We start from the raw sequence: 25,496 nt of genomic DNA, 5'->3' as shown, positions 1-25,496 counted from the left end.
ATATATGAACAGTTTTAGTAGAAATTGCCAATCTTTTCCAAGATAGTTTTGTGCATGTGCAGGTATGTGAGAGGGTTCAATCCCTGGAGGAGAAAATGGCAACCCACTTCAGTATTTTTGCCTGGGAAATTCCATGGACAGAAGAGCCTGGCGGGCTACCATCTATGGGTTCACAAGACTAGGACACGACTGAGCAACTGAGCACCGGCACATATGCACTCCATGCTTGGTACCTACACTACACTGATTTAATTGTAGTTGCTAGCAATAAACCACTGGACTCAATATTTTAAAAATCTTTTAAAAGCTCATCCTGTGATTCTAATGCATCTTAACCACTTACCTAAACCCTTAACTTTTAGGTTGAGCTTCCCTGGTGGCTCAGATAGTAAAATCGTCTGCTTGCAATGCGGGAGACCCAGGTTCAATCCCTGGGTCGGGAAGATCTCCTGGAGAAGGAAATGGCACCCCACTCCAGTATTCTTGCCTGGAGAATCCCATGGATGGAGGAACCTTGTAGGCTATAGTCCATGGGATCACGAAGAGTTGGACACAACTGAGTGACTTCACTTTAACTCTTAAGTCCAAGTTTCATAGTTGAAGAGGAGAATGGCAGTGATATGGAAAGGACTGTTCCAGGAACTGGAAGGATTCCTTTCCCTCGTCTGCTCAGAAGTCACATAGCTGACCTTTTACACTGCCGATGGTTGAGCAATCAGATCGTTCCGCCTAATACAATTCATAAACAAGCACTAAGACTAAGGACTCTGTGCTTACAGAGGATTTTTCTTTAATATACTCATAAAATGGCTCTTTCAGACGCAGCCATGGCACCTTGACTTTCATGGAGAGCTTGAATCCAGGAGCAGGTAGAGCTCACAGCAGAGAGGAGAAGCTGTAGAGGGGGGACAGCCTGCTTGGTTCATGCAGTAGTGCAGTCCCTCAGCTCCAGTGCTGAGGCTGTGGCAGGCCTCGGACTCATGGCTATGGCCCAGGGAGGGCGTCCTGAACAAGAAGGTGGTGGGTCCTAGAGCTTGAGCTGGTGGGGCTGCAGGGTGTCCCTACGTCCCTCTTTTCCTGGGCCAGGGACACTCTTCAGAGGAAAGTAAGTGCAGCCAGGGTTCCTGGGGTCCAGGAGAAGGGTTCCTCATTCCCCAGATTTGCAGGTCAGATTCCTGTTGAGTCTCTCTCAGGACAACCTTGCAAAACGTCAAGTTCCCTGGGCAGATTCTGTCCTGATGTAGTGTTTGAATTATAATACTTGGCTTTCTTCTTTGAAGGGGGAGGAATAATGGGGCAGACCAAGAATCCCATGGTGAGAAATTCTCTAAAATAGAGTTCACACCCATCCTATCCTGCAGTTGAGGAAATAGTTGAGGCAAGAAAAGTGATATGATTTGGCCAAAGGTTGCTTGACTGGTTAACGGCAGAGGCTGATTTAGAATCAGGGTCTTCACCCAGTACATGGTGTTTCTCACCATCAAGTGCTTATTGCTTTCCTTAAAAGGAATTTCATAAGTGATTTTTCTTTACTCCAGTCTTCCTCTCATTGCCATGCCTCCCATTCTGCTGAGAAGGCCATCCTAGACTTTGTCTGCTTTTACTTCTCCCTTTCTGGTAGCCAGGACCGGGCAGAGTTCATCATTCCAAATGTCTTCTCTGCCTGTGGGAAACCTGGATCTGTTTGCCAGTCGTGTCTCTTTGGAAGGAACACTTCCATTTCTTCCTTAGGAGAGTTTCCAAGGTTGTAGCCTGGATTTGAACACTGGGGGAGATCTGAGGGTTAGGGACCAACGTGTCTTTGGGGATATTTATTCATTCAGTAAATATCTGTGTGCCTCCTGTCTGCCAGGCACTCTTCAAAGCCACAAGAGTATAACAGTCATCAAGACAGCCCGCATCCCTACCCTGGTAGAATTTGTGTCCTGATGGGTAGATGAAGATGGTAAAACTCGTTAAAGCAGGGTGTGAGGTAGTGAGAAATGGCAAAGAGAAAACCAGTGCAGGGAAGGGGATGGAGATTTCTGAGGCGTGGGGGTATGGGGTTTGTAATTTTGAACATGAGAGTGTAAGAGGAACCTATGGGCAGAGGTTTTAAGGAGGTGGGGCCGTGAGCCTGCCAGTGTTACAGAGAAGAGGATTCTTCACCAAAAACACAGCCTGTGCCATGGAACTTTGACTTCGGCAGTTATTATTAAATGACTGCCCTGGGGTCAGCAGTGATGGCCTCAGAGAAGCTGAAGGTGAGTGGGGAGTGAAAAGTGCACTGACCTTGGTGGTGAGAGCGCCCCCTGGCTTCAGGGAGGAGCTTCTAAAGAAATGATACAGAGGGTGGAAAATAGAGGGTGTCATAAAACTACCCTGATAACAGCTGTTAGACCAGAAGCGAAGCACCATTCGCTTTTCAAAGGGGGCTAATGAAGTGTACAATTTGTTTGACCTTTCCTTTTGCAGTTGAGCCTGTTACTTCCCTGGAGGGATCGATTAAGTCTCTTGATTAAGTCTTCTTGATAGAAAGGCCAGTTGTGAAGAGACAGATGGTTTGCCACTTGTCAGGCCACCAAGAGCAGGTGCTCTGAGTTGTGAGTGGAGCAGACCCTGTTGATGTGCTGGTAACACAGATTCCTGTGGGAGGTATCCACAGAGCTGGTCATGGTGTGCTCCCTCCAGGATCACTGGGCGACTTAGTTTACCTACTGCCTTAGCATCCTCATCTGTATGCGTGCATGCCTGCTAAGTCACTTCAGTTGTATCTCTTTGCGACCCTATGGACTGTAGCCCACCAGGCTCCTCTGCCCACTGGATTCTCCAGGCAAGAATACTGGAGTGAACGGTTGCCATGCCCTCCTCCAGGGGATCTTCCCAACCCAGGGATTGAACCTGCATCTCATGTCTCCTGCATTGGCAGGTGCGTTCTTTTCAAATGCCACTAATGCCGCCTCGGAAGCCCCCTCATCTGTATATTGATCACCTAATTCATAGGATTGTTAAATTAAATGAGTCATTACTTGTAGAGCATTCAGAACAGTCCTTGGCACATAGTTAAGTTACAATAAATTGGTACTTAGTACATGTTGAATAAACAGATGGTGTTTGTATTTATCCAAACTGTATCTGAACGCTGGTTTATCATCTTGAGCCTTAAAATTAGAATGTATGCTACTGTTCAAAGATAAAATGGAGCCTTGATTATATGTTTAGCTACAGGGCTAGAAGAACTATTTTCTGTAAAAAGAGTTTGTTCACCACAGTGAAATTGATAAGCTTTTCATTTTGTCCTGCAGATAAAGTACCTGTAGGCCTTTTTGTGCTTGAAAAGATTTACCTGTAATAAGTTCCGAGTGTGGGCCTTTTGGAAGTTCCATGGAACGGTGACTATCAACCTCAACCTTGGCTTGAGTCTGAGAGCCTTTGCAGGAGAGCAAGCAGGAGTTCCTGAAAGTGGGGCCTTCCACTGGTTCTTCACTAGGCCACTCAATCAGGCTGTTGGGTGTGTTGTAGGTGGACTGTGGCAGTTGGGCTGGCAGTCATTTACGTGGCCATGGCACCAGCCAAAATCTTTGCTAGGGCTTATCATCCAAGAAAATGTATCTGTCCTCACCCACCAGGAGTGTGGGGATAAGGCAGGTTGGAATTTGGACAAGGGGCTTTGAGTAGAGGTACATAGTCCCTGTTTATATCCCCATTTGCATGAAAAAGCCTCTGGAAGAAGGGATATCAGGCTGGCCTGGCACAGAGGAGGGTCCCTGGAGTGGAGGGAACAGGCTCCCTTCTCCAGCTGACTCCTGGAGATGCTGGATAGGGTAAAGGTTACAGCCTGTGTGGCTTTGGGCAAGTCAGTCAACCTCACTTTCCACTTCTGCGTAGTGGGGGCGATGATGGTGTTTATCTCCTGAGGTTGCCGAGAGGATTAAACGAGTATATGAGGGTCTCTGAGGAAGTCCTGTGTGCTTCTCTGGTTACAGCTGTACCTTCTGACATCTGATCCACAGGGCAGAAGGCCATTGCATCTCTGCTTTGTGAGTTTCCCCCACCTTGATGATTTCCCATAAGGTGGCTCCTGGCACCCTGTAAGCCTTTGACCTTGAGGGAGAGGGCAACTAACCATGCCACAGGCAGGGTTTCTCCGCTACCCAGGTCACCGCTTCCTCCATGTTGCAGTTTATGAAACTGCAGCCAGAAGTGATTTGTTTGACCAAGAGTTCTAAGGCTAGTGGCAGACCCTCATCAGCCTATTTTCCTTCCTCTCCAAGGGCTTTTTATTTGCCTGCTAAAAGGAATTGCAATCTTTTACTGGCTAGATTTGGCTCTCCCTTTTAAGAGATGAATGAATCAAACTGAGTCACCTCAGAAAATCATTTTCAGAGTCACAGTCATTATTGACAGGTTGAAGACCAGTCAAACCACCCTCCTTTGTTAGCTAAACTTTTTTTTTTTTCCCACTTGCTGAAAAGTTCTTGCCTTCAAGCCTGGGCAGGAGAGGTACAGCTTTGGGTTGCTGATGCTTGATGTGCCTCAGGAAATAGGGAGTGTTTTTGTTAAAGGTTTTGCCAAAGCCTTTCAAAACCAGAGCAGGGAAGAGGGGCAGACTTCTGAGTCACAGGGATTATAACTTTGAATATGGAAATTAACCTCATCCACATTGTAAAAGGGACTTGTAGGCAAAGATTTGAAGGAGGTGGGGCCATGATCCTGCCAGTGTTATGGGGAGGAGGGTTCACCGCCTTGCATGATTTAAGATAAATGATTTTTCCTTTGGATGTTGACCCCTGCTTAGTAAGTAAGAAGCCTTTTGGACCTAAGCCGTTCCTACCCAAGACTGTCCTTTGCTGCTGCTGCTGCTGCTAAGTCGCTTCAGTCATGTCTGACTCTGTGCGTCCCCATAGATGGCAGCCCACCAGACTCCCCCGTCCCTGGGATTCTCCAGGCAAGAACACTAGAGTGGATTGCCATTTCCTTCTCCAAAGCATGAAAGTGAAAGTAAAGTCGCTCAGTCATGTCCGACTCTTGGCGACCTCATGGACTGCAGCCTACCAGGCTCCTCCGTCCATGGGATTTTCCAGGCAAGAGTACTGGAGTGGGGTGCCATTGCCTTCTCCAAGACAGCTTTAGTCTTCTCCAAAAGCAGAAAGGCCAGGTCTCTGAGCCTTTTCTCAGCTAAGAGCTGTTGGCCTCTCCTCTTCTCCTGGTGGAGACCCCAGTATTTTCTACACTCTTTCCACATTCCCCTCGGATGCTGACCCAGAGGCCTACTGAATGTCATCTGCTCTAACATTTAGATCTGTGGTTAGACAGTCCTGAAATAGGACTAATTCTGGGTGTTGGGCCCTTGCTTGCAGATCCTGAGACTTGGGGCCACTCCATCACGTCTCATAACTCTTGCTACCAGCTGGGGATTACACAATGGTACCCTGGAGGCCAGATGTAGTTGTGTTTCGTTGGGCTTACAGATTTATTTTTAAAAATTGGATTACTTCCCAACATTAGTGTGTAATTACACATAAGAATCTGGTCACCTGACGTTTTGAAAGACATGTAAAGTCCAGCAATACTATACTCTGATCCAGCATCACCGATTTGTTGGGTCTGAGAAGAAGCTGCCCCGACTCCCTGCCCCGACTCCCGTGTGAGGGCAGGGGGAAAGGTGGGACTGTACCTGGCTGTGTGCACCCTCTCTGACAATGCTTTCCTCTGTGTGACCCTTCTCTAATGTTAATGCACTTTTAGTCTGCTTTTAAAATCCTACCTTTTATAAAGCTCAGTTGTGTCTGCCTCTTTGTGACCCCATGGACTGCAGCCTGCCAGGCTCCTCTGTCCATGGAATTCTCCAGGCCAGACTACTGGAGTGGGTTGCCATGCCCTCCTCCAGGGGATCTTCCCAACCCGGGGATCAAACCCAGGTCTCCTGCATTGCAGGTGGATTCTTTACTGACTGAGCCACCAGGGAAGCCCTTTATGAAGCCTTTCTCCACCAATTCAGTCTAGTTTGTAGTTTCCTCTAGGTCAGTGGTTCTTAAATGGTGGCAGTTTTGTCCCTCCTTCCATGGCCACATTTGGACATGTCTGGAGACATTTTTGCTTGTCATACGGCGAGTGGCTGTGTGCTGGTGGCATCTAGAAGGAGAAGCCAGGGATGCTGCTGAGCATCCTGCAATGCACAGGATGTCCCCACAACATAGAATTATCCGGCCCAAATGTCAGTCATGTTGAGATCCATAAACCCTGATCTGGAGACCTCAAAAGCATTTATTTTGTCACTTCGTATATGGATTAATGATGACCTTTACGCTCACTGAGAATTTGGAGGTTTATTAGAACTTTACACCAGTTAGCTGTTTTCATGTCATAAGTATCAGGTAAGTCACCGTTCCCTTGGGTCTTAGAGAGTTGGAGAGAATTGGATGGAAGAATTTTACATTATAAATTCTCATTGGAGCATAAAAAAGATTCATATTAAGTTTTCAAATATATGTTTGAGGTACCTGTCAAGTTTAGTAAATATTTGCATAAAATTATAATCATTGTAAATATTTTGTTCTTAAACATAATAAAAGAGTACTGGTGTTAGTTGATATGTATATTGATAAAATGTAGTGCTTGATATTTCTCACTAAAAATGATGTATCAACAAGAAGGTAATTTTTTTACATTTATTTTATTGAAATATAGTTGATTTACAGTGTTATGTTAGTTTCTGCTGTATAGCAAAGTGATTCAGTTCTGTTTGTGTGTGTGTATGTGTCTATATATATACATACACACACTCATTCTACTTTATATTCTTTTCCATAATGGTTTATCACAGGGTACTGATTATAGTTCTCTGGGCTGTACAGTAGGATCTTGTTTATTCATTCTATATATAGAATTTCAGTTGGCATCTGCTACTCCCAAACTCCCAATCCGTCCCTCCCGCACCTGCCCTGCCTTGGCACCCGCAAGTCTGTTCTATGTCTGTGAGTCTGTTTCTGGTTTGTAGATAAGTTCATTTGTATCATGTTTTAGATTCCACATGTAAGTGATATGATATTTGTCTTTCTCTTTCTGATTTAGTATGATAATCTCTAGGTCCGTTCATGTTGTTGCAGACAGCATTATTTCGTTCTTTTGTATGGCTGAGTAGTATTCCATTGTGTGTGTATCACATCTTCTTTATCTGTTCACTTGCTGATGGGCATTTAGCTTGTTTCCATATCTTGGCTAGTGTGAATAGTGCTGCTCTGAACAGTGAAAGTATAGTTGCTCAGTTGTGTCCGACTCTTTGTGACCCCGTGGACTGTAGCCCACCAAGCTCCTCTGTCCGTGGGATTCTCCAGGCAAGAATACTGGAGGGGGTTGCCATTTCCCTCTCCAGGGGATCTTCCTGATCCAGGGATCAAACTTGGGTTTCTCACATTGCAGGCAGATTCTGGGTGCATGTATATCTTTTAAAATTATAGTTGCATCTGGATATCGTCCTGGAGAAGGAAATGGTAACCCACTCCAGTATTCTTGCCTGTAGAATCCCCATGGACAGAGGAGCGTGGTGGGCTGCCGTCCATGTGGTGGCAAAGAGTCGGACACAACTGAGCAACTAACATACACGCTGGATATCTACCCAGGAATGGGATTGCTTCATCACATGGCAACTCTGTTTTTAGTTTTTAGAGGAATCGCCACCCTGTTTTCCATGGTAGCTGCACCAATTTATTACATTCCCACCAACAATGTAGGAAGGTTCCCTTTTCTCCACACCCTTTCCAGCATTTGTTAAACTTTTTGATGATGACCCTTCTGACTAGCGTGATGTGATATCTCAGGGTAGTTTTTATTCGCATCTCTGTAATTAGCAATGTTGAGCATCTTTTCATGTGCCTATTGACCATCTGTATGTCTTCTTTAGAGAAATGTCTAGGTCTTCTTCCCATTTTTTGATTGCATTGTTTTTTGTTGTTGTTACTCAGATGTACGAGTTGTTTATATATTTTGGAAATTAAGTCCTTGTCAGTCGCATCATTTGTAAATATGTTCTTTAACAAGAAAAATATTTAATTCAATTAAACTAACTTGGAATTTGAAGTATATACCTTTCTTGGAACACTAGGTGGCCTCAATTGTTCTTACAAGGAACTACATGTTAATTTTTTCCAAAATTGAAGAATTTTTTAGCAAATGAGAGGTTCGGTGAAAAATAAAACAGCAAATGAACAAAATGAAAATAAAGCAAATAAAATTAGACATTTGTGTTTTACTGCATTGTAAAATCTTAACAGCCTCCTTGAGGGGAAAGAGAGAAATGTATGTCCTCGTTTAGAATAGCCCTACATGTTGCTGAATGTTCTTGCTTTTTCTCTGATCAACTACTAAAGGCCTATTCTGTGGCCCTTTTAAGGATCATTTGCAAATTCCTCTAAGCCTGTGTTAACATTTCAGTGTTTGTTGACTGGGCAGCTTTTTTTTCATCATGTAGATTTCTTAGCCATGTAGCTGAATATCCTTTTCTGCCTCCTTTTCCTACCTATAGCTTCTGTTGAAATGTCTTTGTTAGGGTTGTATTTTGGCAATGCTTTTTTTTCCTCAGGCATAAAATGTCCAAAATTTAAAAATGGGCCCTTTTGTGAAACAGAATGAGTTGGAATTTGTAATGGATTTTTTCATGAGTAATTGTACAGGACTTGAGGCAAGAGATCTAGGTGACTGTTTAGGGATGTTAGACTTTGACTAGGACTGTTCAAGAGTAATAAGATTCTATAGGGACGTACACCTTTGACTTTTATTAACTAGGGTCTTTGACACTTGGATGTGGTAGAAGTCAGCTTGGAAAAAACTGATAAGTCATGCAGATCCATAGAGATTCAAACAAATTTTGACAGGTTGAGCTATAAATGATTCCACCTTGATTTTTGCAGCTTAGAAAGAAAAGGTAACCCCGAACATTGCATTTTATTGGCCAGCAGCAGAGTTTCTCAGCCTTGGGCACTGTTACCATGAGGGCTGGGTAATTCTTTGCTATGCTTTGCCCTGTGCATTGTAGGGTATGTAATTGCATCTACCCACTAGATGCCAGTAGTAACTTAGTTAAACTGCATCTGTGTCTGTTCATGTTTAATTGGCCATGACTCTTGGCTCAGGACTAGTACCTGTCCTTCAGGACCAGAGAGACTTCAGTGGCTTACTGCTACTTTGTCCTGCTCATGTCAGTGGCACTCTAGTTCTGATTTTTCCTACATCAAGATTGGGATGTGTCTTCCCTTAGATTTTAGGGTATGTTGATGGAAGATGGTGTGACCAGCATGTGTAGTTCTATTCAGGGATCAGGGATGTATCTCCATATGCCCACTTTTGCCTCGCTTTGCTCCCAAAATTTTTACCAGGATGATGTAACTTGGCAGGGCCGTGGATAGAAATGAGAGGTGTCTGCAATCAAGGAAGTTTCTGTTGATTGAGGAAACTTCAGTGATTTGAAAGTTTTTCCATTATACATTTAAGCTTTCTAAAAATGAGCTATAAAAAAGTAAAGGGCTTCCCCCTATTTAATTCATCACAGCTTTATGACCCTAAAATAAAGGTAGACAAGGAAGGGAGTATTAATTTTTCTCTCCATCTTTTTCTTTTATAGTCTCAACTTCAGACATACCTGACACTTGGGTTTGTTTTTCCACTTTTCATTTTAAGGTACTTCAGTTTCTGGCCAAACAAGAAAGCCAGGCAGGAAAAAAAAAAATTTTAAGGGACTTATGGAGACCTAATTACAACTATCTTAATTTCTGCCCCCCGCCACCCCCCTCACCAGGGCAGATTTCCCACCTGATGCTTTAGCGTTCTGTGCTGTCTAGTTCTTGCTTACTGTGGTTTATATGCATGTTAGACCGTCTCATTGATATTCCGATCATGTCTCATAAAGAGGACTAAGTGTTAACTTGTCAACAGAGCTTTGTAGTTGGAAGAATATCCCTGCAAATTTTAAAATGATCCTGCTTCTTAGAAAAAGTTTAAGGGAGGCAGTATAAGTGATCTCAAGCTATAATTTCTTTTAGGGGAAAAAAAATGCACCCTTATACCCATTTAAATTATAGCATAGAAAATAAAGAATATTTTATTCTTTGCTTTTAACTTCCTGGGCTGAAACAACATTTTCCACCTAAACTACCTTGCAGTACTGGGTTCCTATAGCTTACTACCTGCTGAGTTTAAGTGTTATTTTTATTTGTCCCTAGATTCTTTCCTTGGGTCTCAAATGCTTACTTATTCTAGAATCCTTATAAGATTTGGTAAATAAATTCACTGTCCTGTCCTTAAAATATTTGTACCATCAGTCTTTCCAGCTCCATCTCACAACCCCACCAAAACTCAGAGTCCTCTGTATTCCTAGCATTTCCTCTGTGTTTCATGTTTTGTATATCTAGAATACATACTTCTTGCCAGCTTACCACTGATACCGTCCGTAATCCAAGCTACCACCACCTCTTGGCCTGGATTTTACAGTTGCAGTAACTTCTTGCTGATGTCTTTGATTCTCATCTTTCCCCCTTGGGTGTATTCCCAATTCAGCAGCAAGAATAATCCTTTAAAAATGTAAGGCCAAGGACTTCCCTGGTGGCCTAGATGCTTCGGTTCCAATGAGAGTGAGGGTTCCATCCCAGGTTGGGGAACCGGGATCCCGCATGTCACAGGGCACAGCCAAAAAGTGTTTTTGTTTTTGTTTTTTTAAAGTGAGTTCCATCACGTCAGCCCCATTGAAAACCCTCAAATGGCTTCCCGTCACATTCAGAATAAAGGACTATCTACCTGATTTGATTACTGCTTCCTCTTGGACCTCATTTACCCCCTGGGGGCCTTTTGCACCTGTTCTTTCTGTAAACTGGCCCTGGGAGAGGCACCTGTCCCGACTGCTTAGCGCCTGTGTCTGCATCTGTGAACAGGAATAAGAACGCTTTTTCTCCCTTGGCTACGGCAGGGGGTTATCGAGAGTCTCAGATGTGTTCATCTTTTCACTGTTGGTTCACCTTACTCTCTCACATTGTGCTAGGAATTGCTTTTTTTTTTTTTTTTAACGCCTACCCCTCCTAGGACTCCCTTCCCCACTGTGGGTTTTGTTTGGGTGAGGAGGGGTAGGGAGAACCAGTAGAAGCCTCTGCCTGGCACTTTGTGTTAGCTATGACAGTGGTTGCGGGAAGGAAGGGGAGAGGAGAGAGTGGAGACTTGTTCTCTGCAGCAGCTTGGGCAGCACTTCAGTCCTCGTGCAGGAGAAACCACTGTCTGGGGCTGCTGGGGAGTTTCAGTGGCAGCCCAGGGAGGACTTGGCAACTCTAGTGTTTCCTGTTGTCTTGTGTCAGAGCAGAATTGTGCCTCTGTTCATTAAAATCCCAGTAAAAGAAATCCAAGAGTCAGAATACTTGTGTTGAACTGTATGATTTGTAGAATATTGGATTTGAAAAAACAAGGCTACTAGCTACAAGATTTTGCAGTCCTAGTTCTAACTTCTTGTATCCCTAAACATTCTTACCATTTACTAGGCTAACCCAAATAATCTGTTCTTTGCTACTCCTGTGCTTTTTGTTGGAGTTACTTTGTTTTTGGTTGTGCTGGGTCTTTGTGGCCGCACTCACGCTTTCTCTAGTTGCAGTGAGTGGGGGCTGCTCTTCATGGTGGTGCATGGGCTTCTCCTTGCAGTGGCTTCCCTTGTCATGGTGCACAGGCCCTAGTGCGTGCAGACTTCAGTAGTTGTAGCCCATGGGTTCAGTGGTTGTGGCCTGTGGGCTCTAGAGTGCAGGCTTAGTAGTCCTGGCACACAGGCTAGTTGCTCTGCACAATGTGGAATCTTCCCAGACCAGAGATCGAACCCATGTCCCCTGCGTTGGCAGGTGGATTCTTATCCACTCTACCACCAGAGAAGTCCTCCTGTGCCAGATATGTGTAAAATGTGGAGAGCTGGAGGAGGGAGTAACCAAATTAGAATGAGGGAAGAGATGCTGTGAATATCTGGGCATATTTGTTTGTCACTGTGGTTAAGATGAAGATAAATGGCAAAACTGGTCCTTCAGGAGAGACAGATCCTGTTCAAGTTAATAACTGCATCGTAACTGGACAGTTTGGACTAATTTGAATGTTTACTTACGGATGTAATGGCATTTACTTAATGTCCTATTGTAGAGAAGTTGTATGTTAGTAAATTGATGTATCTTTGTTTCACAAGAGGTTATACTTTCAACTTAGTAAGGTAAATTCTTTTGTGAACTAGGATATAATTTGTAAATTCATGCTGAATTCAGAGTGGGATTCATTGACTTATCATTCAAGCTTCTGTAGATACCCTGTGACTAGGTAGGGTAGGTTGAGCAGAAGATGTGAGCTTGAGTTCTTTCCTGTAAACTTTTTTCCAGTAGCACTCAGAGAGTGGAAATGCTGAAAAAGATGAGTATTAGCAGCCTTCCAAAAGCATTGGTCCAAGTTTCTGTTTGTTCCCTGTATGATTTTGAATGCTGTAAACTTGTATGTGTTTTAAAAATGTTAATTTTATGCTGGAGTATAGTTGATTTACAATGTTTCAGTTTCAGGTGCACAGCAGAGTGATTCAGTGATATATAAATATCTAGTCTTCAGATTCTTTTCCCATTTAGGTTATTACAGAATAATGAGGAGTTCTCTGTCCTTGTTGATGATCTATTTTATATATTCAACTAGTGTGTTTTAAACTAGTTGCCCCATAACCCATGGCCCAGTCAGTGTCAGTGAGAATTAGAAAAGATCCGTGTCTGCTTGAGCCCTGGAAAACTGATGGGTGGTGCGGAGTACATACAACGTCAGATAATGTCTGTCTGCTGCTGCTGCTAAGTCGCTTCAGTCGTGTCCGACTCTGTGTGACCCCATAGACAGCAGCCCACCAGGCTCCCCCGTCCCTGGGATTCTCCAGGCAAGAACACTGGAGTGGGTTGCCATTTCCTTCTCCAATGCATGAAAGTGAAAAGTGAAAGTGAAGTCGCTCAGTCGTGTCCGACTCTTCGTGACCCCATGGACTGCAGCCTACCAGGCTCCTCCGTCCATGGGAGTTTCCAGGCAAGAGTACTGGAGTGGGGTGCCATCGCCTTCTCCTAATGTCTGTTTAGTGAAGGTGTTTTTTCAATTTCAATGTATCTAATAATACATATCGCTTATTTGTGACTTGAAGCATTAAGTTTTAACTCCAGTCTTTTCCTTTTTCTCTAGGCAAATAAAGGAGAGACTGAAGAACCAAGTCATTCAGATGAAGGAGGAAGTACCTGGTTTCATACCAGGCCTGGCAATTTTACAGGTATTATGATAGTGTGTTTCCACTAGTATTTTTCTTCCTTTCTCAATCTCTCAGTAGTACTTAAGACAACAAACACATCAAAGTTCTCCCTCTTTTTTGGCTTCTGTGAAGCCTCAGACCTTTTCAGTTTCTCTGTGCAGGCTACTCCTCTTCAGCTCAACTTCCGCATGTGGACCTGCCCTTGCTCTCGGCTATTCTTTGTGGGTACTTTTCCCTAATCTAGCATCTCTTGATCATTGGTCTTAGGACTCCTTTACACTAAAAAATTTAAGACTTCGGAACTTCTGTTTATATGAATTTATCCATTGATATTTTACTATATTAGAAATGAAAACTAAGAAGTTTAAAGATACTTGTATATTTTTAAATACCAATAGTATGCTCACTATATATTAGCATTAAGTAGTATTTTTATGATTTAGTAACTCTTAAAAACAATGGAGTGAGAAGAGGGGCATTGTTTTACATTTTTGCAAAACCCTTTACTGTCTGGCTTAATAGAGAACAGCTGAATTCCTATCCACTTTTCACTCTCTTGCTCTACTGGTTTGATTGAAATATATGAAGAACCTTCACATATATCTGACCTTATACAGACATATGGTTGTAAAAGGAAGTGTTCTTTTGATATTCTTCTCAGATAATTGTGGTGGTTTTTCTTTAGTACTATAAGGATTCAGTAAGTAAAGTTTTAAAAAGGTAGTTGCAGTGTGAAATCTGAAACTGTTATCAGTGAACTTTCGTATTTTGTTAAGTCGGAATCTTGTTTTATGTTACAGTTTGAATGGATATTTACCTGTGTGTGGTTTTTGTTGTGTTCTTCATTCCTCATCTGAAAAATAATGGTTCACTGAATTATACAGATCTCCCAAATGTTAATACATTCTCTTACATGATATTTTAAAAAATCATAATCATTACTGTCAGCAACAAGCTCATCAGAAAAGCCTGTAAGTGTTGAGAAGTTGTCAAGCTCACAGGAAGTACATAAATACCAATTTTTGCTTGAAAGCTCCAATTTTGTCATTAGTTATTTTCCTTGAAGTAGCAGGCTCACTTTATCCAATTTTGAGAAAATACTTGCCAAATGTTCAAGCCCCAGTAATCATTGTTTGTCAGTTGTTCTTTCGAGTAAATTGGGTGTTTCATTAAAAAAACTGGCCAGTTCTGCTTGCAAGGCAAGAAAGCACAAGTGCTTTTCCTGGTGAAGCCGCTTCTGTTTATGGCCAAAGTGCTTTATGATTGTTTCCCCATTCTTTATGCAGAATATTTAAAAGACATGGACTCAAGGATCGAGGTTTAATAAAAATAATTTTTACTGCATCATGAGCACTTCTAAGTGAAATTGGTGTGTGTGTTGTTTTCTTTTTTTTCTTTTTTTTTTACTGAGTGTGTGTGATAGTGAAGGATATCCTTATGACTAGTACAATTTGGTGCCATTGTCTTGATTCTTACTAAGTCATCAGCAGTCTTACCCGCCATAACTTTTGCAGCCTCGATACACATGTCAATACAGTGAAAATGGCAAATGACATCATGGTATTATAATGGCACTAGCAGGTCTTCTAAAAGGGTATTGGGGTTCCCCAAGAGTGTATGATCCACACTTTGGGAACCATTGCCCTGCACAATTTCATCTGACCCCCAGGTATCCGCTGTAGGTCAGGAACTTGTAAACCTGGATTTCTTCTGAGTTCCAGACTCTTGGCTTCCAGGACATTACTCCCTTCTCTAATCTTTTTGCTTGCTGTTCCTGTTACCTTGACCATTTAAATGCCAATGCTCAGCCCTCAGACCTCTTTTCTACCTTATTCTTTGTGTAAGTGAGCCCCCAGGCCCATGGCTGCTTGGGAGAATACTTCCTAGCCAATTTCTTCCAAGAGCTCCAGGTTCATCCAGTAAGAGGCCTTCAATAAAAAGGCAGAAGGTATTTCATAAATACGTGTCATGTGGACAGATGTACAAATGAATGTCTAAAGGGTTTATTGGGACGACAAGAAACTGATAGCTTGCATTTGCAATTCCGTTCAGAAACACCTGGTCCCTCACGTCTCATTTCTCTCTGTAGGTGTGTCTCCATATATATCATTTAATTCCTTGCTAAGTTCTGTTTCATGTTCCCCAAGAATTTCAGAGTGAATAATATCCCCCCCATTGCTATACATTATCTGAGAGGCCTTAGTTGACAAGAAAAGCACCGAAGGCCTGTCGTTCTGCTTGGTCTGTTCTGTGGTTTGGTGGATTTTCCTTTTTTATTTTTACAAATTGCTAAGAATCAAAGGTATATGTTGTGGGTGTACACTTGGTACATTTGTGGGACCAGTTATTTCTTGGCTTATTCTTGTGAATTGTTTGTTGTATGAAGAGTAAATGTCATAGACAAGAAATCTGTCTCTGTAAAACCCTTTTTGTAGCAATAGAGAAGGTTTTTTTTTTTTTTTCCTGATTTTAAAATTGACTTCCAAGCTCCTATTTTAAATTTATTGATTGCAAAGTGTTTTTGTTACATAAATGCTGTTCTGCAACTTGTCTCCTATGCTCTTGCCAATAAAACAGTGGTAGAATATTTTAATCTTGCACTTTAGCACCAGAAGCAATGTCATTCTATGATGCAATGTTATTCTATGATGCATGTTCACAGATTATGTTGTAATCACATCTGTGCTGCCTCAGACCTCTTTTTTTTTTTCCACCCTGGTGAGTGGCACCACCATTTCCCCACATACTCAAACCAAAAACCTGAGCTGTGTCTTGTCCTCTCTGCTCTCCACATCATAAGCTCTTGAGATCTCTTCCCTCCTTTTGTATATTTATTTATCTTAAAAGTCATTTTGTTTAATTTACTATCATTATGATTATTATTGGTTGTGCTGGGTCTCTGTTGTTGTACCTGGGCTTTCTCTAGCTGTGGTGCCCAGGCTTCTCATCGCAGTGATGTCTCATGTTGCAGATCACAGGCTCGAGGGGACACAGGCTCAATAGTTGTGGCGCACAGGCTTGGTCACTCCACAGCATGTGGACCAAAGATCACCCCCATGTCCCCTCTATCAGCAGGCGGGTTCTTACCAACCGTATCACCAGGGAAGTCCATTTTCCCTCCTCTTGATTTCTGCTTCTCCCACCCCACTGGGGTACTAGTCACACGCTTACAAACTTCTGATCTGGATGCTTCCAGTCTGTCCTTTTACCTGCAGATGCCACCCTTGTCAAAATGCAGATCTGATCACAATCAATCCAGCCACACACACTGCCCATCCTATGCAGAAGGAATGACAGTACTGTTTATGTAATGTCTCTGTAGTTCAAGTGATTGTATATATTTCTGGTTGTTCTAATTTTTATCCCCGCCCCCCACCCACAGGATGGGAGCTGTCTTCTTGTAGACACAGTAATGAAACCAAGCAGAAGCCTGTGGGGTCCCATGTGGTACAAATCCTTCCTGTGTCCCCCATTTCTCATTTGTAGGAAATAGGCTTAATTCAGCTTCCCATAGGGCAGATTCAAACAGTTGATTGTCAGGGAAGGGAGGGGATGTAGAAACACGGGAGGGGGACTGTCTGGAAACAATAGTACAGCACAGCCTTGGGGCAGGGTCCTGGTTCCTTCTCAGGGAATATACATAAAAGTAGCTTTGAGTTATTTTTCAGAACTAAGGCTCCCACACAAGTGAAGGATGGTAACTTCAAGCTGAGCACAAGATTCCTAGAGCACTACCCTGTTTCCTCACCACCCAATCTGAAGAAAGTCACACACTCTGTAGCTTTCAACCCAAGTCTTGCCTATAAAATCTTTTCCCTGGAGCAGAAGAAAAACTAATGAATAAACCAGTATCCAGGATATTTTACGTTGTAAAACAGGAATCGGAAGACCATTTTGTCTTGTTCAGTTGCTCAGTCATGACTGATTCTTTGTGACCCATGGACTGTAGCATGCCAGGCTTCCCTGTCCTTAACCATCTCCTGGAGCTTTCTCAAACTCAGGTCCAGTGACTCAGTGATGCCATCCAACCATCTCTTCCTCTGTCATCCCCTTCTCCCCCTGCCTTCAATCTTTCCCAGCATCAGGGTCTTTTCCAGTGAGTCAGCTCTTCACATCAGGTGGCCAAAGTATTGGATCTTCAGCTTCAGCATCAGTCCTTCCAGCGAATGTTCAGGGTTGATTTCCTTTAGGATTGACTGGTTTGATCTCCTTGGTGTCCAGGAGACTCTCAAGAATATTCTCTTAACACCTCAGTTCGAAGGCACCAGTTCTTCGGTGCTCAGCTTTTTCTATTGTCCAGCTCTCACAGCGGTGTATAACTACTGGAAAAACCGAAGCTTTGACTGTATTTATCAGCATTTTGGCCTTTGTTGGCGAAGTAATGTCTCTGCTTTTTAATATGCTGTCTAGGTTTGTCAAAGCTTTTCTTCCAAGGAGCAAGGGTCTTTTAATTTCATAGCTGCAGTCACCATCCTCAGTGATTTTGGAGCCCAAGAAAATAAAGTCTGTCACTGTTTCCTTTTTTTCCTCATTTATTTGACATGAAATGATGGGACTGGATGCTGTGATCTTCATTTTTTGAATGTTGAGTTCTAAGCCAGCTTTTTTCAGTCTCCTCTTTCAGCTTCATCAAGAGGCCCTTTAGTTTCTCTTTGCTTTCTGCCATTAGGGTGGTGTCATCTGATATTTGAGATTATTGATATTTCTCCTAGCAATCTTGATCGTAGCTTATGTTTCATCCAGCCTGGCGTTTCGCATGATACACTCTGCATATAAGTTAAATAAGCAGGGTGACAATATATAGCCTTGATGTATTCCTTTCCCAATTTTGAACCAATCCATTATTCCATGTCTGGTTCTACTGTTGTTTCTTGACCTGCATACAGGTTTCTCAGGAGGCAGGTAGGATGGTCTGGTATTCCCATCTCTTTAAGAATTTTCAACAGTTTGTTGTGATCCACACAATCAAAGGCTTTAGCATAGTCAGTGAAGCAGAAGCAGATGTTTTTCTGGAATTCTCTTGCTTTTTCTATGACCCAGCAGATACTTGATCTCTGGGTCCTCTGCCTTTTTTAAATCCAGCTTGTACATCTGGAAGTTCTCAGTTCATGTGCTGTTGTACTTGTTATGATTTGATTTGATTTGTTCAGTCACTCAGTTGTGTCTGACTCTTTGTAGCCCCATGGACTGCAGCACGCCAGGCTTCCCTGTCCTTCAGCATCTCCTGGAGTTTGCTCAAACTCATGTCCATTGAGTCGTTAATGCCATCCATCCATCTCATCCTCTGTCATCCCCCTTCTCCTCCTGCCCTCAATCTTTCCCACCATCAGGGTCTTTTCCAGCTAGTCAACTCTGCATCAGGAGGCCAAAATATTAGAGCTTCAGCTTCAGCATCAGTCCTTCCAGTGAATATTCAAGGTTGATTTCGTTTAGAATTGACTGGTTTGATCTCCTTACTGTCCAAGGGACTTTCAAGAATCTTCCCCAACACCACAGTTCTAAGCATCAGTTGTTCAGCGCTCAGGGCAGGGTAATTTCCTAGGCTAGGAAGTAGGAAGATTATTCCAGTTACTTTGGAGAGGTGGCAGGGATTTCCAGGAATTGGGCCACTGCCCACGTTTTGGCCTTTTATGGTCACCCTGGGAACTGGTGTGGTGCCTGGGAGTGTGCCATTTAGCTTGCTAATGTATTAGTGAGCATATAATCAGGCTCTACTGGAAGCAGATGGCTCTACTGCCATCCTGTACCTAATGGATTCTGACCGATTTTTGTGGTATCCTGTTCTTTAACGGTTGTGTCGTTCTTTTAACTGTTGTGCCCTGCCCCCTTCCCTTCTGTCTCAATAGGACCTTTTTTGGATGATGTAATTGACCTCCTTCAAAGAAGAAATTGGTATTTCTGATAAAATGCTTAAGTGATTTTTTTTTAATATAAACTATAATGGGATTAAGATTTGTTCTGGGAAACCAGTGTGCCATCCACCCACTTGACTGTCAGTCAAGAAATCGACTGTTCTTCAACTAAACATTCCTTTTGCGTCCAGTTTGAGAATGATTGTGTAACCATTTTCCCTATTAGCTGCCTATGCTGAATGTTTCAACTGGATCCTAAGAGGCATTTTCCTTTACCTTAGGATTACAATCAGACTTTGATGTATGCTCGTACCTCTTAAGCTTTTTTTAAAAACTAGTGGTCATTTTGGAGTTTTAGAAAAATTCCTTCAGAAACATCCAGACAGAAACAGCAACAACAAAAGACTTCAGACTTTCGTAATACTAAATGCCAAAGACAGCAACCCTGAAGGAAAATGTCGTGATTCCAAACTTGGCCAAATTTGTCCTTCGAGTGCAAAGACGGCAGAGAGATATTTTCGGGTACAACTCGGGAGAATTGCCCACACCTTTCCAGGAAAAGTGACTTACAGGTGTATCTCAGCTACATCAGAGATGAAGATAAAGTATAGAACAGTTGTAATTTATTAAAAAAAAAACAAAACAGCAGGGAGTGATAAAAACCATTTAATCTCAGAGTTAAGTCGAAATAACTAATTGTAGTTATGAACATGGTCTACTTAAAAAACATACAACCTAAGAGCTGTGAGTCGTTTATTCAGTGTCTAACTGAAGGCTGTACCCCAGGAGACAGCAGTAGTCTCTCCAGTTGCTCAGAGAAACTGTCCCAAAGAGGTCAGGGGAGGAGCCAGTGTACGTCTGTGAATGTGGACTGGGGATACAGGCAGTCAGGATCTCAGTGAAAGGTTAACTGTGGGTGCCAGGATCAGATATCTCAATGATTTTAGTGCTTTTCTGTGTGTGAGAAGATGCGTGAATCTGGGGTCATTGACATTCTTCCTAAGATACACATTTGAACTGTCTGAGGGGCCCACGTATCCAAAACATGGAATACTGCAACCTGAATTCCTTTCAGGGCGCGCTTGCAGATTAGTGACTATGGTGGCTAATGACGTGATCCTTACAGAACTGGAATGGCAGGAGACATCGTTTGTTTACAATATAAGTAAAAACAAAATACTCTTACCTTTCTTATTTGATCTAAAAATCCCAGAAGGTATTAAATCTGGTAACCAAATCAGTGAAGGTTGGATGATAGGGGCAAAGGTCATACATGTGAAAAGGACAGGAAAGATGAGCTTAAAATCCCTAAATTTCCCTAAAATCCTAGGGAAATCCTCCCAGTAAGCAGCTAATGCATTTAGGTGCAGAAAACCAAATACCCCTCACTGGGCTCCTCTGGCTGTCTTGAAATTCAGCTTAGCACTGGCAAAACTGAGACTTCTCTAGAAAGACACCTGCAGCTAGGAGTGAGGCCATGTTCCATGAACCTGTGTTCCGTGAACCTAAGGAGAGCCTCCAGGAACAGCATCAAGTGACTAAGCCTAGAGCTGCTCTGTTCCTAGGGCCAGCTGCTTTCTCCAGAGTTGTCCTGTGTAAAGCAGCCACACATCACTTTTCTCTGGTGTCAAGGGACCTACAGTTTTTCCCTCTGCAGTTTGGGGAGAAACCAAACTTATTGTGATAAATCACCCCGAGAGGACATTTCATCACTGAAAAGAGCAAATGTCAGCACTGAAACATGGGGAAATATTTGTAAAGGAAATTTTTTAGGTAAGTGATTACAGTGAAAACCTATGTATATCCATGATTAAAGAAACAGGGACCACGTTGAGACCTAGCATGGTGGGTTGGAGAAGTTGGCTTCTGTGTACTCTTTCCTCTCTGTCTTGAGGGCAGCAGACTGCCCTTTGCCTGGCGTAGGCGAGTGTTGTGTGTGAGCTGGGAATAGTTCGGTTCACCCTCGCTGATTCCTCTTCTCTGTGGCTGAGCCTGAGAGCTTTGCCCTGCCCCCAGATGTGGGGAGAGGGGGCAGATGTTTTACCAGAGCTACAGTATGTTCTTGCATGTTGACAGTTCCTCCGCCCCCCTGCCCTGTTGCTCTGGCTCATCTGCTTGCTGGCAAGCAGAGATTCCCCATGGTTTAGGCAGGTCATTGCTCCCTCAGTTAGTTTCCAGAGCGGGTCCTGAAGTGTCCTTTCTTTGGGGGTCAGGCGTGCTTTGCTCTGTTTGGTACTGCCTGCTGTATTCGTGTCTCCATGCTGTCCCGGCATCCTCCTTATTCTCCTGTAAAAGTTCTCGGGAGCAGGAGTCTCATAATTAAACATTGCTTTTATCAAAACTGAAATTTTAGAAGCTTTGCCATACAGTTTGCCTTTCCCTAATCATCCAATTTGCATGTCTTTATTATTCCAGGTTGGCAACAGAGATGACTCTAATCTTTATATAAATATGAAGTTGAAGGCTGCTGAGGAGGTAAAGCCCAGAAAAATGGTGCCAACGCCCCACCTCAGCTCCCACCCCTCCCCTTCTCCGGGTCTTATCTTTGACCCCTTGCGCTCCTCCGACAAAAACTTGCATCACCCACAGCAGACTTCAGGTTATCTATTTTTCAAGTTAGAAATGGGTGACAGAGCTTGGGCCTGTCGTTGGCCCTGCAGTGTTTTCGAGTCAGTGATCTGATTCTAAAGAGCAGGCGTAGAGAACATAAACGTGCCTCAGTTCGGTGGCGACAGTTAACAAGGGAAGGATGGGGGAGTCAAAGCAGGAGACTCATTCTTTGGGACATGTGAGGGTGGAATGACGCCCGCCTCACTTGCTTTGGTTTAGTCACATCTGCAGAGGAAACAGGCCCATGTCTCAAGTCCTTTTGCCGTGTACCCGTTTTAAATGTTCGTTCTTGCAGATCGGGATCAAAGCCACGCACATTAAGTTACCCCGGACGGCCACGGAATCTGAGGTGAGCAGTTAGGAGTCAGCTATTAAGAGGGCAGCTGAAGTGCTTTTCTTACTGGTTTTAGTTTCAGAGAACTTTAGGGGCTGATACATTCAACACACAAGAGATCTCCAGATAATTCTTTGTCTGCACACTCAGCCTCCAGAAAATCTTTGAAAATCAGTAAATGGGGCAGTGCCAGCTGTGAATGTTGGGTACTTGCAGTGTGATTGCCCATGTTTTGCTTCCAAATCACTTGCGATGTTCATTAAAAACTAATCGTTGGCCTGTCGTTTTGTGTACTTTAAAAATGAAAACGTATATTTCATTTACATGCTGTTCAAGAATAGGCAGAACAAATCTTGGGTGAGTCAAGTCGCAGCTGTGGTTGCCGGTAGGTGGGGGATTGGCTGTGACGTGACAGGAGGGAAAAAGGACTTTCTGAGGTCGTGGCTATGTTCTGCATCCACACAGTCCAGCAGGGGAGCCACTGACCCCATGTGCTCATTTAACTAAAATGAAATAAAATTTGAATTCCCGAACTAGCCGCATTTCAAGTACTTCGGGAGCCACAATTGTAAAGTACAGATTATAGAGCATTTCTGTCCTCACTAAAGTCTTGGTTTAGATGATGATAACATGAATTTTACTGTGTAGCAGTAGATTATTAAAGCTCTTAGCTCTTTTATTTGATGGATTTCTTACCAGACACCTGAAGATGACCTTCTGTGTTAAGGTAGAGTTGCGCTAGAATGCAAGGCGAGAAAGCTACGGTTAAACTCTTGGTGTGTGGAGGGGGCAGGGGTGAGGTAACCTGGCTTTTGGCTTGGGAAGTGTTTCTCTACCCTCTTGATTTCTCCATGGTACATAAACTGGTATGTGGTGTGGTTTTTAGGTGTTAAAGTGCATCACATCATTGAACGAAGACCTCACTGTGCACGGGTTCATAGTGCAGCTACCTTTAGATTCAGAGAATCCCATTAACACCGACACGTTGGTCAATGCTATCGCCCCCGAAAAAGATGTGGACGGGTGAGTGTGGCTTGGCTTTCTGCACCGCGTTGCTTGATTCCGATTAAAATATATTCCTATTTGAGGAACATGTCATTTTGTTTCTAAAGAGTAAAAATACCTGTCACTTTCCTTGTTTTAGATTGAATAGCATCAGTGCTGGAAAACTTGCTAGAGGGGACCTTAGTAACTGTTTCATCCCTTGTACACCCAAGGGATGCTTGGAACTCATCAAGGAGACAGGTAAAAACAGAAACAAAGCACCTTTTGGGGAACGTGGTCTATACCTTTGGAGGTTTAGGGGAGATACGCTGTGGGCCCTAAAGAAGCAGGCTTGATTGGCACAAGGACCTGTATGCTAGGGGCTTCTTGACCTAAATTCTCAATGTTCTCAACAGCCCTATGAAGTAGGTACTCTTACTGTTTAATAGCTGAGAAGACATTCTCAGAGTGATCGAGTCATTTGTCCAAGAGGCAGCAGAGCCAAGATTTGAACTCAGAGTTATTTGAGTTCAAAGCAGATTATTGTGTATGGAAAAACCAATTTGGTAATACAAATTCATATTGTCTGTAGGGTGAAAAATCCCCACCCCAAAATGGGCCACTGAGCTATTGTAGTTCTAGCAAATGAATCCCTTGAATAACCAACCCCCCATTACCTAGTCAACATGTTGGTATTTTAATTTCATCATGAACACTTTTTAGCAAAGGTTATTTTTTTTAACAAGGAAGTGTGCCCTTTTTAGAGGAAGTGGATCAGAAATTTCAAGTGGAAAGTGTTGGCTAACGTAAGTGAAAACTTTCTGTGGCTGGCAAGGAAAGGTCAAGGTATAACCCTTGGGACAGCTATTGCTGATCAGTCCTACAACTAAATTTATCCTCTATGACTTGTTTAGCCTACAGTGTATTACAACTCGATGGAAACCAGTCCCTTAGGCTGCAGCAGCTGTAGGGCCTCCACCTCCTCTTGTTGATTTTAATTAATTTTTATCTATTTAAGCTGCACTGGGTCTTAGTTGCAACCTGTAGGATCTTTAGTTTTAGCATGTAGGATCTAGTTCCCTGACCAAGGGATCGAACCCAGATCCCCATGAGTGGGAGTGAGGAGTCTTAGCCACCGGATCACCAGGGATATTCCCTCTTGTTGATATTGAAGCAACAGTTTGCCCTACTGCAGCTTCAAGTCCTTTGCTGAACCCTAAAAAGTATAGAAAGTTACCTTATAAACACTTCACAATTTGAGGGCTTTACTTCTAGATGTTCATGGTGTTAGCATTATATAGAAACTTCCCTATTTTTGGATAGAGTTAATGTTACACAAGAAGCATAATTTGAACACAAACTGCCTTGAGTTGGCTTCAGTGGGACTGGGTGTAGGGCCTCAGCAGAGACCTCATCTCTGCTCCCCTTTGCATGGCAGCTCCTTCTCAGTTCTGCTTGGTCTCCCAGAGCAGCTCCAGCCTGTTCCATCCTTGTGCCTAAGAGTGATGGGGCGGATCTTGTTGGCCAGGGGATGAAATACAGTCATTCATCCACACTTGGGTCCTCACCCACATCAACTCTACTGCGGAGAGTATGTTGGTCCTGAGAAATGTTGCCAGAAGAATGGGTGCTCAGTAAACAAAAAGAAAGCTTTATATTACAGTTAGGTTCCCCTTTATCACTTCCCTGCAAATAACCCTGTGGCTCAGGCCCTAAGCCAAAAGAGAAATTTGGATGAGGAACTAAAGAATTACTGATACGAATCTAATTTCCTTCACTTCTCTCCTCCACTCCATTAACATGCACCCTATTTCTTATAACTTTTTCCCAGGTAATGTAATCGGCTCTCTGCTTCCATATGGCTGTTAAGCTGTATGTCAGGGTTTCTTTCTGCTTTGAGTGTAGGTTTTCTTCCCACTCTGCTATGACTCAGTAAATGGATCTTGGCTTAAGCTCCACTCAAAAACCCACTTGCAAGAAGGCCACATGGACAAGTCCCAATTTTGTAGCTGAAACCCTGAGTTGCCAAAGAAGGGATGGTTTTAGGAAGATTTGTTTTTGATGCTAAGAACCTGTTTTTGTGCACTTGTTCTGAATTTTCCCATTTAGGTGGCTTGCAAAGGAGGGCAGCTTCCCCTGTTCTCTGATGCTCTCTGGCTTGTCTTTCAGGGGTGCAAATTGCCGGAAGGCACGCTGTGGTGGTCGGGCGCAGTAAAATCGTTGGTGCCCCAATGCATGACTTGCTTCTATGGAACCATGCCACAGTGACCACCTGCCACTCCAAGACTGCCAATCTGAACGAGGAGGTAAGGGATCCAGAGTGGAGTGGAAGGGGTGTGTGTGCGCGTGCACATACACGCATGCTCACATTTGCATGCACGTTCCCATGTGTGGTGGGGGTTCTTGCGTAATGGGAATAGCTAACATTTCAGTGCCAAAAATTGTCGTGTACTTTACCTCGTTATCT

General features: G+C 43.2%; 1 protein-coding gene across 2 annotated transcripts in view; it reads left to right on the top strand.

The window, feature by feature from the left end:
- MTHFD1 (methylenetetrahydrofolate dehydrogenase, cyclohydrolase and formyltetrahydrofolate synthetase 1) overlaps positions 1–25,496 on the top strand; it is a 60,602-nt gene that overhangs the window by 2,447 nt on the left and 32,659 nt on the right. For both annotated transcript variants that reach the window (XM_025295369.3, XM_025295370.3), the window contains exons 2-7: positions 13,186–13,270; positions 21,517–21,576; positions 22,007–22,060; positions 22,932–23,068; positions 23,190–23,290; positions 25,199–25,335. In XM_025295369.3, the coding sequence (XP_025151154.1) occupies positions 13,186–13,270; positions 21,517–21,576; positions 22,007–22,060; positions 22,932–23,068; positions 23,190–23,290; positions 25,199–25,335 (574 nt within the window). The remainder of the gene's footprint in view (positions 1–13,185; positions 13,271–21,516; positions 21,577–22,006; positions 22,061–22,931; positions 23,069–23,189; positions 23,291–25,198; positions 25,336–25,496) is intronic.

Source organism: Bubalus bubalis, chromosome 11 (assembly GCF_019923935.1).
Source record: "Bubalus bubalis isolate 160015118507 breed Murrah chromosome 11, NDDB_SH_1, whole genome shotgun sequence".
Classification (NCBI taxonomy): domain Eukaryota; kingdom Metazoa; phylum Chordata; class Mammalia; order Artiodactyla; family Bovidae; genus Bubalus; species Bubalus bubalis.
Note: the sequence above shows the minus strand (reverse complement) of the source record. Positions and strands in the feature narration are given on the sequence as shown.